This window comes from Sander vitreus, chromosome 8 (genome assembly GCF_031162955.1).
Source record: "Sander vitreus isolate 19-12246 chromosome 8, sanVit1, whole genome shotgun sequence".
Lineage (NCBI taxonomy): Eukaryota > Metazoa > Chordata > Actinopteri > Perciformes > Percidae > Sander > Sander vitreus.
The window spans coordinates 30957485-30975312 of NC_135862.1; the positions used below are offsets into that span (position 1 = coordinate 30957485).

Sequence of the window (17828 nt, forward strand, 5' to 3'; positions counted from 1 at the left end):
AATGAAAGAATTAAATAGCATAGTACCAGAGTCCATACCAGGGAGCTGTGAGGACAGGCTGCCAATGCCCCCAAATGGTGTGCTGGGGTTGGGGTTGGAGAGTGGTGGGAAGGCCTTTGCTGGGGACTGGGGATTACTGAAAGCCGAACTCAGCGAGGTTGGGAAACCTTGCATGCTTTGAGTGTGGGAGGTGGCTGTGCCCCCCAGGTTCAAGGAACCCATGCCAGACAGAGAGTCCATCTAGAGAGGGAGAGACAGAGACCAAGACAGAAAATAATAATTAAAAGCAATTTTTTAAAGTTGTTTAAGTTTTTAGCAAGTTAGGAAAACCGATCTGTTTTGTTGACACCAATTTCCAACATGAGAAGGCATTACAAAGTTTGTCTGCAGACACATGATGTGGCTTCCATATGAAGATACCTGTACAGGAGAGATGGCATCCAGGCTGCTGGTGCTGGGAGCACGTCCCTTTGGCATCACCCCTGGTGGTGGTTGTCGGGCTTTATTCATTACATTGCTGCAGTTAGCAACCATGGTAAGGATCGTCTCTGACAGCTCCTGGGACACGCTCCTGAGGAAAAAAGGGAACAAATCTTTAAGTTAAAAAAAGAAAGAAAAAGATAACACTGTATGGAAGGGTGAGAGTGATTAGTGTCTATAAAAAAAACTATACTGTGATAAAAATCACATTCTTTAGATGTCAGCCTTAATGTGGTCAAAACACCATCAAATGTGATCAAAGCTGGGCCTCACTTTGAGCAAGACTGACAATAAATGAAAAGGGCAACTAATAGTTAGGGTTGGGTGTGTTTATTTATATTTATCTATCTCTCCCCCCCCATAGTGGTGCTAAAGCGATACTTTTAAAACACTGCCAGTGCCTGAACCAATATTTAAAAAAAAAAAAAAAAATTATAAAAGCAAAATTGCTAAGGCCATATGGTCAAAATTAAATGATTTATTAATAATGTAATAACTTATTTCACTAGTAAATTCCTGTTTAACGACAAAAACAACCACCAGACAGGAAAAGGGGATTTTACAATAACTTTGAATACACCACGAGGCTACCAGTTTCAGTGAACACCGTCTGTTGTTTTTCCGACAATGGCAGCTGCAGACTGTTACGCCCCGGTGTTGGAATCCTCTACAGTAAAATACAGTCACACTTTACACCGTTTAATGTTAATGCTAACAGTAGGCTGACATTACCTGCTGTCAAGGGTACTGTTAACTAGCGTTCCGTGCAGCGATGCTTCTGTTGCCTGTAACGTTCGTTTCAGAGCATCAGAGAGCAGCGTAGGCATTAGAGTGGCACCGAAATGAGACCTCAAAATCCGCGTTGCTATTTGGTCCGGTAGATACCGGTCGTTTAGGCACCAGGTCTCGGTACCCAACCCTACTAATAATACAGTGATAGGGACTAAGTCAACTAGGTTCTCACCCAGCACAGGACTGCAGGCAGGCCAGCATGGTGGCTAAGGTCTCCGGGGGCAGCTGGGCGCTTTTGGGCTGGTCCTTGTCTGGGGCCAGACCCCCCATAATGGATGGGCAGCGCCTCTTCAGGAATGTCACACACGCCTGGATAAAAGGTTCCTGACAAAACACAAAATGATTGTAAAATACAAATGTTCTTAGGCGGGTATTCTCAAATACAACATAAACAACACGACCAACAATCTATTGATTTTTTGTCTTTTTTTAAACGGTACGTAAATCAATATGAAGACATACCCCATGCTCTCTGATTTTGTCAGTCAGCCATTTATCAAGTTTGAGGTATTCACGGCGAGAGGCAAGTGCAGCAAGGTCAATTACAAAGGCAAATGGAGTACCATTCAGCAACATCGATAGAGACTGAAAAAAAAAAAAAAAAAAAAACACACACACTGGCTTACTGACCATGAAAATGATACCTACATTTACGATAAGGCGGGGAGCACCACAGGATATAAAGTGGGGACCACCACAGGATATATGGCACTATGTCCTCTAATTTGTCTTATTTTAACGTAATGTTAACTAAAACTAGTAAATCAAAAGAAACAGAGGGAAATTATTCAATGTACCAGTTTAGTGTGCTATGACACAAGTGCCTACTTATTCTGCTTTAGCTTGAAGGTTTTAAGTTCAGAGAAGTCACCATATCAGTGATTATTTAGTTTATTCGGACAAACCTTCAAGTCCTGGGCCACGTCCAGGATGCGAGACAGCTTGGCCTGGTCATACTGCTCCCCTCTCATGTACCACTCAGCCATCGAATGCATAATTAGCTGACGGATGGAGGGAGACTGTCCCTGGAAAAATAACCACCAGGTATTATAAGTACACACGTTTTAATAAGAATATAACCAAGACAACAACAAAAAACTTCAAAGTACCAAAGTGCACAGAGGACAAAATGACGACCTCTTGACTTGAAAGCAACAAGCATCAACACCAACCTGTCCATGCCAGGCGTAGTGCAGGATAATGGCAGAGTTAGGGTGGTTGCCCAGGAAGATAGGCATCAGGGTAGAGATGAGCTCATGGCGCAGTGTGTGCCAGGAGGTGGAGATCTGCAGCAATGCCAGCACCAACATGTCTGGGCAGTGCTTGATAGGAAAGCTGAACAGCTGCTTCACCTGCTCATACTGACCCACCTCAGACAGCCTAAGCAGGCTCTCCACCAGGTCCAGACTTTTCCTGTGAAGAGTTCAGGGCAGTCAGTCAAACACACTGTAGCATCACTACAGCATTGATGTTGTAACTTCCTGAGTAAATCAACACTGAACACATAAAGCAGAGTTTCCCAAAAGCATACTATAGCAATCAGCTATAGATAATGTATGTTTGACAATGGTGATTTTTATTATCACGATATATTAGACATTATATTGGATGTGCTAGGGGAAGCATTGCTTGAAATGTACAGCTGAGTCACATGCAGCAAATAAATGTTAACCGTTTTAAAGACTAGAAACTTCACAACTAAACCCAGTAAGGAGGAATAAGCAACTGCAACACCCTTCTATATAGCAACAAGCTCCATACCAGGTGGCAATCTCCCTGTTGTCATCCTCTGGTGGGGCCTTAAGGATGTCTATGGCCACAGTGTGGCAAGGGTAGTCAGCAAAAGAAAACACTTCTGGGCTCATCAGGGAGTGCTGAATGAATGACAGCTGCAAACAGAAACAAAGCAATTAGACACTAAAGAGGGAATACAAGGCTCAACCTTAAGCACTCAAACCCCACTGTCTGGACAGAGAAATCGATTCATACTTTGCATCAAGACTCTTCTTTATTAATCCTACTCTCTTAGACAGCAATACATTCCATTCAAATCAAGGTTGGAACTAGAATTAAAAACACATGAAATCACATCATCCAGATGGAGCAGATATTGGTCAGTTACCTGTCCCTCGGCGTGTTTCCATGGCCTATAGATGAGATCGACAGGAAAGACCTCCATGCCCAACCCCCTCTGGATGCCATACACCACTATATGCAGGCCTTTACTGTCCCGGATTAGAAAGCCTGGGTGGTCCAATTCGTATGTCACCTCTTTGAAGTTCAGGTTGGGATTCTAGGGAACAGACAAAAATTGACAAGTGAAACCTCAGCAGGTTTTTTAAAGTAAACTGGTACCAAGGTAACATTTCTGCAACCTTCAGTGTGAGGTTTATGACAGGCTAGTGCATGTATTACCTTGTGTACCGATGCATAATTTGACAAAAATGTAAATCCAGGGTGACACTAAAATGCTGGACACAAAAGCCTACAGTACTACTTGTTAAAGAATCAACGGTGAGAAGAGGATCCGACTTATGGCCCTTAAAAATGCAACATGTTGGTGCAGGTGAAATGCTGAAGTGGAGTTGACATGCAAATGTAGTTGTAACTGCACAATGCATTCATCCTTGCCATTTAAAACTATTTATATTTGGGGAAAGTATGTCAGTGGCAGTGTGTGGAAAGTATACAATGTTTAGGAAAAGTTACTGCCAACTATAAGCCTGTTCAGACCTGGCCTTAACATGCGTCTTGGGTGATCCGATCACGAGTGGACGGCTTTAAGTACATCAGTTCACACATGGCATCTCAACTTGCGTCTTGAGTGACTACTTGTGATCGGACCTCATTCCCTGCTCTTTATGTAAATAAAGTTTTCATATACAAAAATAATTTTTGCTGTTGTAAATTTCAGTTGTTACTCACATAAATCGTACATTACAGAAACGCGAGAGGACTAATGAAAAAGCGCTGCCTACACTATGTCGCCGAAGGACGTAACTGCCTGACAGTGATATGCGTGCAATATGTTCAGGTTTTGGGGTAGGCTTCATTTAATGACCCTAAATATAAGGATGTCTACCGACGGTCGCCACCTGTGCAAGAGACCAGAGAGAAAGATGTTTTTAAGTGCGTTCAGCTCGCAGTACTTTTGTAGCGTCTAACTGAATCCCTGTGTTTTTAAGTTTAATTTCTTCCCTGTGTCCCCGTTTGTGCTTTCAGTTATCTGCTTCATTTTACCGTTTCATGTTCGCTTTTAGCTGTATAGGAGCCATGTTAAGTTACTACTGATTAAGACCCAACCGTTTCTAATTTTGCTGCTTTATAATAACAAAATAAAAAGGGGACTTTTATTGTGAAGAATTTAGAGGTAATGAAATGTGTTTATCCACCGTTTTACGGCTGCTCCCCTTTGACCACTCACTCAGGCTCACCAGCTAAACAGCAGCCTGTGCGACCTAAAAACAGGAATTTCTTTCCATACTCATTAAATTCATGTACATTTTATGAAGCTAAAAATAAGGTCATTGTCTACCAATTGCCAACTTCCATGCCGCCAACACTGCAGCCTTTTCCAGGCAAGGGCGGGGCACAGAGCTCCAGAGGGCCAGGGAGTGATCGGATCACTCATGACAGATGTTAATGCCATGTGTAAATGGGGCCTATTTAAGATAAACTGATGGTTCACTTACCACTTCTTTCACAACATCGATGAGAACCTCAACATTCCACGTGTGTGCTTGGGAGCCATCGTTCTTATCCTTACTATCACTCCAGATACCACTTCCTGGAGCAGAGATGGACTGTGAGAGAAAACACAAAAGAATAGAAAATATAAGCTCTGGTGTGTTGAAATGTTAAGAATCCAGAAGCCAGAACACTCAACCAGAAATTAACCAATATTTGAAATATAAAAAGTTACTGAATCAAGTGACTCCTCCCTTTCATATTACTAGGGCTGGGTATCGATACTCAAAACGTACTATTTGTATGATTTTGCTTGCAGCCAATCACCACAAGCGTTCGACTTAATGCGACGTGTGATTGGCCGACTGTCTCAGCAGCTAGTGGTGGTGGCATTTTACACAAGTGAATGCTTCCACTCACATGATGGGTATAAAATAAGGTAGAAAGAAAGGGCATTAAATGAAGTACTATAGTTGCTATCGATATCACTTTAAAATGGGTACTGGTATCGTAAGTTTTTTAAACCCTACATATTACACATATCTAATGGAGGTACATTTTATTTTATGGTACAGCACACACATTTACTGTATGTCTGGGCTGCTTTCATCAATTTTCATTTGGTGTTACAAGATCTCGTCCCACGAGACAAAATGTGACAAGATTTCTTGTTGAGGTAAAAGGTGTCTCGCAATATCAGTACACAAGTGCAGAGCAGCAGCACTCTCTCTCTCCCGAGACACACGCATCTGCAGCGTGCAGTTCAGTGTGGCGCTGTCGCGCGCAGACCTCTCTGTCCTTTTTAAAATGAGTCGGGAAGCAAAACCTAACTTTACTTTTAATGATATTAAAGAAATATTCTCCGACCGTCCTATAATGGTCATAAAATCGATACTAGAGTAGCATACTTCCTTGTTTACTGCTGCAATGAATAAAATGCAGAGCAGGAGAAAAGAGCATCTGTCTTCACAAAAATCATCTGTTGAGTGTTTTGTTTCTCTCCGTCTACTGTACAATGACAAATTCAAGTACAAAACTGGTCTACCAGAAAAGGCTTGTTACGTTGTAACCTTGGTTCTCTGAATAAAGACTCTCCACCGTACATATGGAATAAGTAACTTTGTGTAACAGTTAGTCATACAGGAGATAAACCAGTCATTTGAGTTTGTGGCAAAACCTTTCAGTGCTCGTTTTTCATTTTGTGACTTGATTAAATAAAGAACTATTTTTCCTGTCATATTTCTTCATTGTAGTTTTCTTTAAAATAGTGTTAAAATCTCGTCTCGATCTCGTGAACCCAGTCTCATGTCTCGTCTTGTGAGCTGGGTGTCTAGAGGAGATCCAGGTAGCATAAAAATCAAAAGAAAAATGGTTTAAATTGCCCATACTCCTTTTAAATGTCTGGATTTATTTATGTGAAACCAAGTAAAACCCAGACTAGGTAAACATAGTTTCACCACTTCATGTTTACACCTCTTGGTTTGTAGTATGTGTGTGTAAACAGAAATCGACTGCAACTAAAACGAAATAGAATGTTGTCTTATCCTCTGGTCCATATTAAGTAAACCAAAGTAGTCAACGGACTTCTGGCAGCACATGGCTCTTACGCCAGAAACAAACGGCACAAGGAAGCCGGGAATTTTCCGCATTTTCATTTCGGTGCCCATGTTATACAATCCGTCCGGCCACAACGGCTGTGATCAGGCGTGGAGAAGCCACAGTGCAGCCGGATACTTTACAAAATAAAAACAAAATTTCAAAACACCCAGGTTTTTGGTGCCTTTGGCCGTCTTGACTTCTTAGCTGTGTCTAGCAAGACACACAATCAGGCAAACAGAGAGACAGACAGAGAGAGTTTGGAGAGGCCCTGCTTGAGGTTGTTGTTGGATAACTACCGAAAACACAGAAGAAAGAGAGCGCGAGAGAGAGCCACGCTGTAGAGTGGAGAAAAGAAAGTTTAGGTAGAGGATCACTTTGTGACCGGCCCAGAGACATGCCAGGAACTAGGCGCTGCAATCAGGCACGACTCTATGCTTCACCACGCGCGGCTCTTCGCCGGTGGTGGGTTACCGCCATTACACAAATAAAGCAACTCACCTGTAGTGGGATGCCATCAGTTAAGCCAGAGTGGGTGCGAGCCATCATGCCCAGGACCCTGGCTACCTGGCTGGCAGTGACCTCCCTCACCCCATACTGAAGGATTATGTTTCTGCATTCATCAAGACTGGAGAGACATAGGGACCATTATTTTGAACATTCACATATCAATTTAAATCCCACTGTAATTGTATATGGTATAGGACAGTCAAAACATCCAACAATTGGGCCACATTTTGCCTAGTCTGAATGCCCCTCAAGTGGTCTTTCACATAATTACACTGCATTCACTGGATGATTTGAATACACAAGATTTTAAAATGATAACTTGTGTTAATTTTAAAATGTAGCTTAGAAGAATGTAAACATGAATTCACCTAGCACAGAAGCCATAGCCAACTTCTTGCATGAATTCTGCAAGAGAACTCTCCATCATGGTCTTTGCTAACTCCCCCGAGTCTGGCAGGATCCTGTCCATGAGAATGTCCCGTTTTTCAGGGTACAGCAGTGGTGCGAGCACCACGGGGCAGCGCTCCTGGGGGAAATCTGAAATACAACACACAATCAAACAAATGTGGCACTGAAACACTGAAAAAAACACTGAAAAACAATTTATGGACAGAATTTGTACCATTTCTATTCAGTCTGACAAATGCATCGTTAACTTTAGGCATCTAAAGGTTTCAGGATCTGAAGAAGAAATGTGTGTTGACCACCGCTTCCCCCATACCTCGGCAAAGTGTCTTGAGGAAGGCGTCAATCTGCTCTTGGCCTACCCCACTGGCTCCCTTCTGGCCAAACAGTAGATGGGAGAGCAGTAACTGCAAGACCTCTATGGCAATATCTTGGAAGCCACCTTCCTGGTTTCCTCCGAGATCGGCGTCAACGTATGACCGCAGGAGATCCGGAAGTTTCTGCTTGATGAACTGCGCAGCTGAGGAACATTAACATGAAAATGTTGTCGTTTAAAGTGACGTAGGCATCCATAAACATGATTCAGATTATTTAGACACCTCATTCCTGTATGCCAATGTGTTACCAATCTTTATCACAACTTGATGAAAAGCAGTATTCACTTATAAAAAGGATGTTCATTAAATTGCTGGGTAGACAAAAAAGAAGGCCAACTTGCCCATAGTGCATGCAAAGTGTAAAAACACCCAACCTATGCTTTGCACATTTCAGCCAAGGTTTAATGCTAAAAAGGGCCATGGCAATTTGTTCCAACCTATTGTTTTAACTTTTTGAAAAAAGTCACACTTATCTGCAGTATGTCAAATATTTAGAAGTGTTGTAATAACTTTGAATGCTTTTCACAGTAACGTGTATGGCCATTTAAAAACAGATCATCTTTGCTACAGGTTTAAATAGGTCAGGCTCTACTAGAATTACTTACCAAAACCACGAAGGTCTGCGTTACTGGAGTTGAGCAAAGCAAGTCCAAATATCACCTGGGAAAAAAATTTAAAATAAAGTCTAATACGTTTCCCTACTTCAGATAGACTTCTTTAGGTCACACGTGTTGACAGGAAAATACTTCTTAAACTGACAAATGTAAACCATGTACTGTATGAACATTGTCCCAGATAAACACGTAAAGATTGGTAAATAAAGCCCACTGCAGAGCTGGCTTACCTCTTGGACCTTGCTGAGCTTAAGAACTTTACTCAGTTGAGTGAATAAGTGGGCCGATGGCTTCAAACTCTGAAAGACAGTTTGAGTCACACACCTTAATTTTCAGCCGATTGTAACCTGTGACCATTTTCTTGCTTGCTTTTAGTAGTATGTCTTTACTCAACACAGAATGCATCTATCAATCAGGGCAATCATACATTCAGGCTACCACAGTAAAAATACTGAAATTCTGGCATCTGCTCCTTACCTTCTGGTAGTGCAGGGGATTGTCAACGGCGTAACACAGAGTAGCGATAAAGTTTGGCTTTGATATCAGCGACACACACTCCTGAATCAGAAACTGTGTCTTGGGCAAGTTGAAAACCAAAACGTACCGAGAAAAAGAGAGTAAAGAAAACAGAGGCAGGTGAAGAATAAGATAAGACAGTAAGTCCGTCACAAGAATCAATATGAAACCATAAGCGATAAACATTCAATTGCGACAATTCTACCACAATCACAATTTGGGGAAAAAGGAACTATTAAGATGATAAATCGGAAATCATTTATGAAATACACGTTTCCCAGTGATGCCATTTTGAGATATATGGGCAGATATTTTTTATTTCACAGTGCCTAAGCTAAATGAACTAAAAACAACAACTATGTTTTAGTGTCATTTACGGAAACACCGTTTGTCCTCTGCGTTTCACTAAGGCAGGGCTCAGACAGACACTTTAGAAAAAAGGATGAAAGTTTGTTTTATAACTGTATTAAAGTACTTTCTTAGATAAAAACAGTGCAGTGTTGCGTTACATCAAATTCATTAATATTCATAACATTTTGATTTTTTACTGAATTGTAAAAAAAAAAAAACAAAAAAAAAAAAACCACTTCATCCACTACATAAGACACTCCTTATGATGACAAAATGTGCTACTTTCGTAAAACACAGAATTTGGAAAAAAAATACAACAGAATCTGGAATAGGCTTGGCAATCACTTCTATTTTCAAATGTCGAATCGTGGTTACTCAAGATCGCCAGTCTGACAGGAAGGCTAAATTGAACAAGCAGTTAGACATAACGTATGCGGAACGTTCGTGGAGCGGCTGCAGCAACACTACGCTCCCACTATAATCATTAAAACTAGCTACACCGGCTTGGCTGTCCTGCCTTCTGCTTGGTAAGAATGACTCGCCCTACTGTGCCTCTGATTAGCTGACTCTGGTATTCTTACCCTAATCAATCTTAGTTGTTTACGCGCTTTTCAGTTCTGTTACCTACTTTAGCTTAGCGGTTAGCGGTGGCTTCCTTGTCCCGCTCTTGCATTCAAAATGTTTAGCTCTTCCACTGCCTTCTTAGGCATACGTAGTTGCATACGTCATGTAGTTTATTTGCTGTGTTTAAGGCAAGGCTCCGAAACAAGGGAACTCGATATTTAACGTTAGCTGCTGTAACTTAGATTGCGGGCCGACCCAATGTAGCTCCTGTTAGCTAAGAAATGTAAACAAAAGCATTATTGTCAATGTCAAGCCTCATACAGGCTCTCCCTACCTCCCTCTGGTCTTTTTTATTTTTTTTATTAACAATGAAATAACAATCATATCTTAATTAATCTTCCATGGAATGCGGAGTAACGTTACTGTACCGCCGTTTCTGAACGCACTTGAATGCAGCTTTATTTCACGAAGAAAGAAAAGCTTTGTTGTTTGGCAAACATTTAGCTGGACACAAACTCCTGGGCAGTTCAGTGCTTGGGTTTTGTTTTCATTTTGCCCTCAGTGTGTTAAAACGTTCTTGTGGTACCAATGGAGGCAGTGATGTTTCCCATTTACTGTACGGGACTCGCTCATCGCTTCAAAACCAGCACGACACCTGTCACATAGGCCTACTTGGCCACTGCAGCGCGACGTCGGGTTGACTGTCTCAACTTTTCACCCAGGCCGCTGCCTTTTTTCCGGCTCCCGCCGCAGCATCCCCTGCCACCGTACTACCCCCATTAAAAATGGATAGAAAGACAATAAAGGCAGCTCATCACTCACGGACCCGGCCCCTTTCACATGAACTCTGGCAGACTCGCTCTCTCCTTGTTTTTCCAAACATGAATTAAAAAGCCGTCAAATTTGCAGGTCGCACATGGGCGATTAGTTGTAAAAAAGTACTCGCACCGTCTCAAAAAATGGTTGCAAAATACAACCATCTTGTCGCAATCTGAAGCCCTGGAAGACCAGACCTACTCGTTTCACCTGTCGAGTGAATCTGTCACAGATGCTAAACTGTCACAGCTGACGTGTAAAAGTGTACAATTGTTCTCACAAGAGATTTTAAATGTTGGAGACAAACGGTTGTTTCATAAATATTGTCGTCCAGGTCTGCAATTACGTCAATATGAAACCATTTTTCCTTGAAGCTTTAATATTACAGGTAAGACTTTTTAATACCACCTGGGATAACACAATGCCAACTTCACAGCCATATAACGGAGATTGAGTTTTGATTTTAAGTTGAGAAAATAATTATTTACCAAGGTTATCAGAATGTAAACTATTTTATAATAATACTATTTAATACACAATAGCTTTGTGAGGTGTGTTTGTACTCTAATAAAATAATTTGTCACATTAAAGGGCTCTTATGCTATGAAACTGAAAAAACTAAGTAGACTTTTGCAATAAAACTGAAAATACAATTTAAGTGCCGTTACAAGTAGTTCCACCTTGGCTAGATAATACGTCACGTAATATAAGATGCCGTAGTAAAAGCCAATTGCTTCAGTGATTGTTTCATCCCCTTCCTAATGGTCCTGTCTGGGTTAGTTCGTTTACAGCTACAAGCTGATATTTCTCACTCGAGTTCCATGTCGGCTAGATCTCTCTACGGTCTATCAACATGGAGCATGTGGTAAAAAAGTTACTTTATTTGCTTACAGCAAAGTCTTGCATGCCATGGACATGAGAACAGCAACAATGTATGTGAATGATCGCCAAAAGCTTCCCTCAAGCTTTGATAGACTCACATTTGCCAAGGAGTCATTACTCACTTTCTTAGTACTGCCCCTCATTTGTTTTTTGAAAAACTTCAGATTTGAACCACACACATGAATGACCTAGTTGACCCTAAAAACAGCTATTGTCGCCAAAAAGGCAAAGAGCGCAAGCCAACATAACAGAGCATGACAGGTGAGATAGAAATATACATTTACATTAAATATGTAGCAACTTCAGAGTCCACACAGTGTGACATGACTCACATTAAAAGCTATTGTACAAGGTAAACGGTCATTGGTCATTTTTTTGTATTGGTGGAGAGCTTATTGGTAGGAGAAAAACAATCATGCCAGCTTAACTTCTCCATTGGCTCGACTATATATTTCTATTCATTACTTAGGTGTAAAAATAAATAAGACAACTGGCCTCTTTTTGCGTACCTTAAAAGTAACAACTCCTGCCAGTGTAATTTGATGTCGAAATGCGTGAAGGTTGGCAGGTCTGCTAATTTAGGGGGCTTTCACACCTACCTTGTTTGGTCAGGACTTTCTGACTTTTTAGTTTGATTAGAACCCAAATGACAGGTGTGAAACCTCCCTCGGACCGCGGTCCGAACAAAACAGATGGAATTTGGTCCAAACAAATCTCAGTCCAGATTAAACTGAACCATTGTCCGGTTCGTTTCTAGTGTGTTCTTTTGGATGGTTCAGACTTATTACAGGAAGTTCTGGCAGGCTACAGTCGTGTTATAAGAGAAGCGTAGCTCCTTTAAGGAATAGCTCAGTGCTTAGTGTGTACATGAAAGAGTGATGTTGAATGCTCTCAGTGCAGACAGCAGTCGGCAATCAGAGCCGAGATTTTTTTTGTTTTGTTTACTTGTTAAATGGCAGTAAATGTACAGTGTAGGTTTCAGTTTGTCTCTGAATAAATGGTGTAGGTTGTCAAAACCAAAGTAAAGTTCCTGTGTCTTACTTTTCAACAACGCAACAAAATGAAAAGCGCCGCGGTGGCACGGGGAGAGCAGCAGTCAGTTGAAAAAACTCCCGACCAGAGAGGATACAGGAGGAAGGAGAAAACCGTCTACAAACCAATCAATTACAAGTATCGGGAGATGCGGTTCACGTATGCAATGGCGACGGAACGTAGCTTGTCAAGTGTAATTCTTTAGTGCATTTGCCTAACTGCAATTTGAAACCAAAACTAACCAGATCAAAGGCATACAATGCAACGAAAACATGAACCTTAATCCAGACCTTCAGGTGTGAAAAGGCCCTTCATTCTAAAAGAGGTAACACTAAATGCTAGACCATTGTATTAAAAAGGGTAACTGTTTTTTTTCAACCCTATTTTCTTATGTTTGTGTGTGTAAGTGACTGATAAGAACAATAATCTTTGAAATTGATCCAGTACTAAGTGTGAACGCTGAACCTTTCTAAAACCTATTTAACCAGAAACAGCTCTGAGGTCTCTAGCACTAAACCCACCAGACTCCATTTTAAAAAATACGGTAAACTATGCGTTTATTTCAACCAAAACTAGAGTTGAGCTGGTTGGAAAAGTGGAAAAACGACCCAAAACAAGCAAGTGGCAAAACAAGCACTTTTGTGAAGATAAATACAAACTGCACAATTGCCCTATTAATTTACATTGTAGCTTGTTTCCCCGCTGCTGACTGCAGCGATCTCGCTTAATACTGGACCAATGTCACTTGGACACAAAAACATAGAAAAATAGGGTTGAACAAAAAACAGTAGTTAACCTTTAATGTGTTTTCTGCTGCCTTGCTGCGTGCATATCCTGGGAAATCCGTAAATTGCTCAATGAATTTAACTATCAAGAAGAGTAGTCCAAATGTAGTACAACTGTTCAGAATTTGAGAGTAAATTTAAGGAAAACCAACAAATGCAGTGTCTGAAATGCCATTTGCCTTGTTTTTTAAACACAAATTATGCAGCAACAGTACCAACAAAGAAATGGGAGGAAAAAAACAAAAAAAAACAGTATAAATTAAACCAAAAATGAATGTGTCTAATCAAAAATTACCTGGTGAAAGTCCTTGCCACTGCTTTTACCATCGCCACTGAAATCCACATGAGAGAAGAGACAGCGTAGTAGATGCCTGTCTGCCTCAGGACCGTGACGATTTACAATCTGGGAGAGCATAGGCAAAACACAACACGGAACATGTGGACACATGAAGATATTCACATAGATACACTTAAGAGCATAACAACATAACATCTCTGTTGACAGATGTACTAAAATGTACTTGATGTGTGTGGTACCACTTACATGCTGTATTTCTTGCTGGCTGGCTCGGTAGTTTTTCTTTGTTAAATTGTCCACCAGATAGCTGATTTGAGACAAAGCCAGCGAGAGCGAATCAAGATTCATTGCTGGTTGGGGCGGAAGCAGGCGGCCGAGCACGGCGCAAAATCACCATTATTCCCCTTTAGTCACTTCAGTGATAGGTTACTTCTGCTCCCCCCCCCCCCAAAAAGATGTGAAAAATATTGGCTTCCAAAGTCAGTAGCTCCCGGTGTTAGGTAGAGTCCTTCAGTTTAAAATAGAGTTCAGCATCTGTAATGAAAGGACAAACTAATTAAATGTGTTTTTTACCCTAACACACAAACAAAAAGGAGGAATTCATTTTATGAACAGCACTAAACTTAAGAGTTCTCTAGCCTTATTTTCATGCAGGACCATTTTTTTTTTTACAATCAATTGTCAACACAAAATATTGTGACAGGCTTTGAGGCCTACGTGAATAACAGACACATAGGTGTAGTGGAATATATTTTTAGCGTCTGCTGTCCGGGCATTTTTCTGCCAATAGATTCCCAAACTACAGTCAAAATGAGTTGACGTGGATTAGTACGCTACCTTCACAGATATATTGTAGTTATATAAACTTGCCGTGCCAATAGTTTGCACTAGGCCTCGAATGGACCCTAATATCTGGCTTACAGAGTCAAAGCTAACGTTAGTTAAGTTGCTCACCAAACTGACCAACCTTTCCGTTTACAACAGCACCATGACTGCCGCAGCTTTATCAACCAATTCAGTGGTACGTAGCATTAAAAGCAGCTAACGAGGAATTTGTAGTAATTAATGGACAGAGTTAAAAAAAAATCACCCATTGAAACAAAGAGAAAGCTAACGTAGGTTAGCAAAATTACTAGCAAAGGCTCTAGATGCTAACGTTACTTAGTGTTTAGCAGTCACACCTTTATCAGACACCCTGAATGATTTCAGGATAAGTTAGTAAATGGATTTAAAACAAACGTCACCTTTCAGGGACAATACTCCTGTGGCAAATGGGGAAACCTAGCTACTCAAGCTAACATTACCATGACGCTGATAAACACTTGCTAGGGGAGTTTCAACGTTGGCCAACATTTATTGGATAATTATGATACCGTTAACACTAACCGTTACCATACTATAGGCTTGTATCTCTACTAATCGGAATAACATACCAGTGGTTAATATCTAGCTAGCTAACATTAACCTCTGTGAAATGTTACCAACTCCCTGTAGGCTACGAGCTAATGCTATCATATTAGCATTTACGTAAAGCTAACATTAGCAACATGAGCCCGCAACAAGCTGGTGTGTATAATTACGCAAAACTAATTAACATTGCGTTTTTACTGTTTTTAACAGCCATTTTGACTAGCTAACTGATCACTAAGTTTTCGAGACAGTTACCGTTACACATGCCGTGAGCGTGAAGGCCGCAGGTACTGCGGATGGGTTTTGCGCGATCGTGCCAGCTACCGTTAGCATTAACCTTGTTAACGTTAGCTTATTTCTGAGGGGGTCTGGCTAATCTATGAAATTGCTAACATTACATGCTAGTTTCACATGCTACTTATCTTGTAAACGTTAGCCCAAGCCAACGTCAATATCGTCTGAAGCAAAAATGTGACTAATATAGTTATAGAGAACTAGCTACGTTATCTACACTCAAGAAACGTTCTAAATTAAGGAATTGATACTTTTTTTGATGTGACCAATATGACAGCTGTTTTTCAGCAAATAGACCTCCCCGCACTGGTGGCTAGCGGCCATCCTCCTTATCAACATCGTTGCTTATGTGTTGTATATAGCTCTGTCGACGGCTGTCCACCAAATATATTATAAATCTCACCGTGCTCCCAAGAAAGTAATTCAGATGTTCATCCCTTCTTGTTTCGCACACAACAAACTTGACGAGATGGAAGAGTCGCTGTGTGCTCCAGTTCAGTTTGATTTTCAAAATAAAATGGCGACTGTCACCACCGCGGCTGCGCGCTCACGTCTGGAGACTAGTGCGTGAGCTTATCCGCGCGACACAAACGCAAGGTGCTCGCCCAGTATTTCACATTTCATCCATGGTAGACACCTCTGGTCCGTGTTGGCTGCCATCTAATTATGACATAACGTTAGTTCAATCTAGATGACGAAAATGAAGCACCGTTTTGATTTTTTTTTTTTTATAAATGCAAAATGAACGGGCCTGTTTTGTTTCATATTGAGGGAAACCGGATCCACAAAAAAATCGAAACCACAAGTATACTAAACTATCAAATCAGGCAATGTCCAACATGGATGTAGCCTATGTCCCACCGACCGTATATGGTCGTGTCTTATGTGTCTCTGAATGGAGCTTTTCTAAAGAATAAGCATTTAACAGGCAGGAGGGTCTAATGACAGACGCTATTGAGTTGCAGACTATAGGTGTAACAGTGTGCATCCAGCGTTTTTGGTGATTGAACCCCATGATGTGCAATATTAACTTATTCTGAACCCTTAATTGTTGAACAATAACAATGTTTTTATTTATAAAGGATGCATTTACATTAACCAGTGCTGATTTTTAAGTGAAGTATAAATAGAGTTATTGCATACCAACACAGTTTTGACAATTTTTTTTTAGCCTACATGTTGGCTGCATACATTTAATTGCACAATACGTCGACAAAACATGGTTTACTCTAAACAAAGCATAAAATACATATGTATACATAATAAGAACACCCTGCTGTTTGCTTTTTCCATAGTTGCTCTAAGATTCACCCATAGCAATAGTGGGAGCGGGGCTGCTGGTCTACAGTGCCCAGGTGGCCCAAATTGCTGTAGCTGACAGAAAGGATCTGTTCCCTTTTTTACACAATGTTGCACACTCCCATTACGCCCAGGCAAACATCTCCCTCATTAATTATGGGGCTTTAGTACTTGCATTGTTCCCTGGCCCCAGTTTTCACTTTGGACATGGGACTGCGTTCTGTACTGCCCTTTCGGCACATGCCGGGCCACTGTCCTCTGGAGCAAAGGCATCCACTGCTGTTTTGACAACATCCCAAAGGACAACCTGGTTGCTGTTCATATAACCTCATAGGTGGCTCTTGGACACTAGATGATGAAATAGCAGTTACGGTTGTTTATGGGAGCCATTGTTGTAGCTGAAGTAGGCCTATTTTTTTTGAACATCGAGTGTAAAGATCCAGCAAATCTGCCCTGCTTGCCTCACACAGGAATTGCACATACTGTGCTAAACTTGTGTTTTATTTCCAGTATATATCCACAGGAGGATGGTTCCATACAACAGGCATTGCGGTAAAAAAGTCCCCAGTTGGAATCGAACCTGAAGTGTTGCAGTTATATGGTATGTGCCCTAAAACAGTAGGCTATGTCTAATCATTCTCATAGCTAATCATAAACCATGACCAAAACCTTACCTAAACTAAGTAGGGGACAGGAGCTCAGCTACAACCAGATAGTGTGTAATGTAAATTTGCAATGACCTATCAACAGATATAGATAAGGTCAGCACTCCATCACTGGTCCAATCATCAATATAGTGGTGCTGAAGAGCTCCTTGTTATACCACAAACAATACTTTGTTTCCCCTCCAACTGTTTTTGGGTGACAGTAGTAAATCTCATGGGCGCAAAGGCTTATCTCAAAACCTCAGCTGATAGCCTACTCTGAGAGATATCAAAAACATTGAGGGGGGGGGGGGGAGATAACTCCTTAAGGACAAATACAAATGGGTAGCATATAATGTGTATAATGGTGTGTATGGGGAAACACCACGAAAGTATAAAAAAAAGTTGTATACTAAAATGGTTCAAAGCATAGACTGTAGGCCTAGTCTATGGTTCAAAGGCATCATCAGTTTTAC

The 17828-nt window shown here is 41.1% G+C and overlaps 1 protein-coding gene across 12 annotated transcripts in view; it reads right to left on the reverse strand.

The window, feature by feature from the left end:
- Window positions 1-15939, reverse strand: part of cnot1 (CCR4-NOT transcription complex, subunit 1) — a 28580-nt gene extending 12641 nt beyond the window's left edge. For 4 of the 12 annotated variants that reach the window (XM_078257823.1, XM_078257815.1, XM_078257819.1 and 1 more), the window contains exons 1-18: window positions 15813-15938; window positions 13952-14239; window positions 13703-13810; window positions 8939-9037; window positions 8692-8760; window positions 8453-8507; window positions 7787-7990; window positions 7434-7602; window positions 7057-7183; window positions 4965-5075; window positions 3395-3565; window positions 3034-3161; window positions 2445-2685; window positions 2178-2297; window positions 1735-1857; window positions 1445-1596; window positions 421-571; window positions 27-240 (exon numbers count right to left, since the gene is read on the reverse strand). In XM_078257823.1, coding sequence (XP_078113949.1) covers window positions 27-240; window positions 421-571; window positions 1445-1596; window positions 1735-1857; window positions 2178-2297; window positions 2445-2685; window positions 3034-3161; window positions 3395-3565; window positions 4965-5075; window positions 7057-7183; window positions 7434-7602; window positions 7787-7990; window positions 8453-8507; window positions 8692-8760; window positions 8939-9037; window positions 13703-13810; window positions 13952-14053 — 2344 coding nt within the window. In that variant the 5' untranslated portion in view covers window positions 14054-14239; window positions 15813-15938. Of the gene's footprint in view, window positions 1-26; window positions 241-420; window positions 572-1444; window positions 1597-1734; window positions 1858-2177; window positions 2298-2444; window positions 2686-3033; window positions 3162-3394; window positions 3566-4964; window positions 5076-7056; window positions 7184-7433; window positions 7603-7786; window positions 7991-8452; window positions 8508-8691; window positions 8761-8938; window positions 9038-13702; window positions 13811-13951; window positions 14240-15812 lie in introns of all 12 variants that reach the window. The other 8 variants (XM_078257821.1, XM_078257817.1, XM_078257816.1 and 5 more) reach the window with 5 other exon arrangements.
- Between the last annotated feature and the right edge of the window lie 1889 nt (window positions 15940-17828).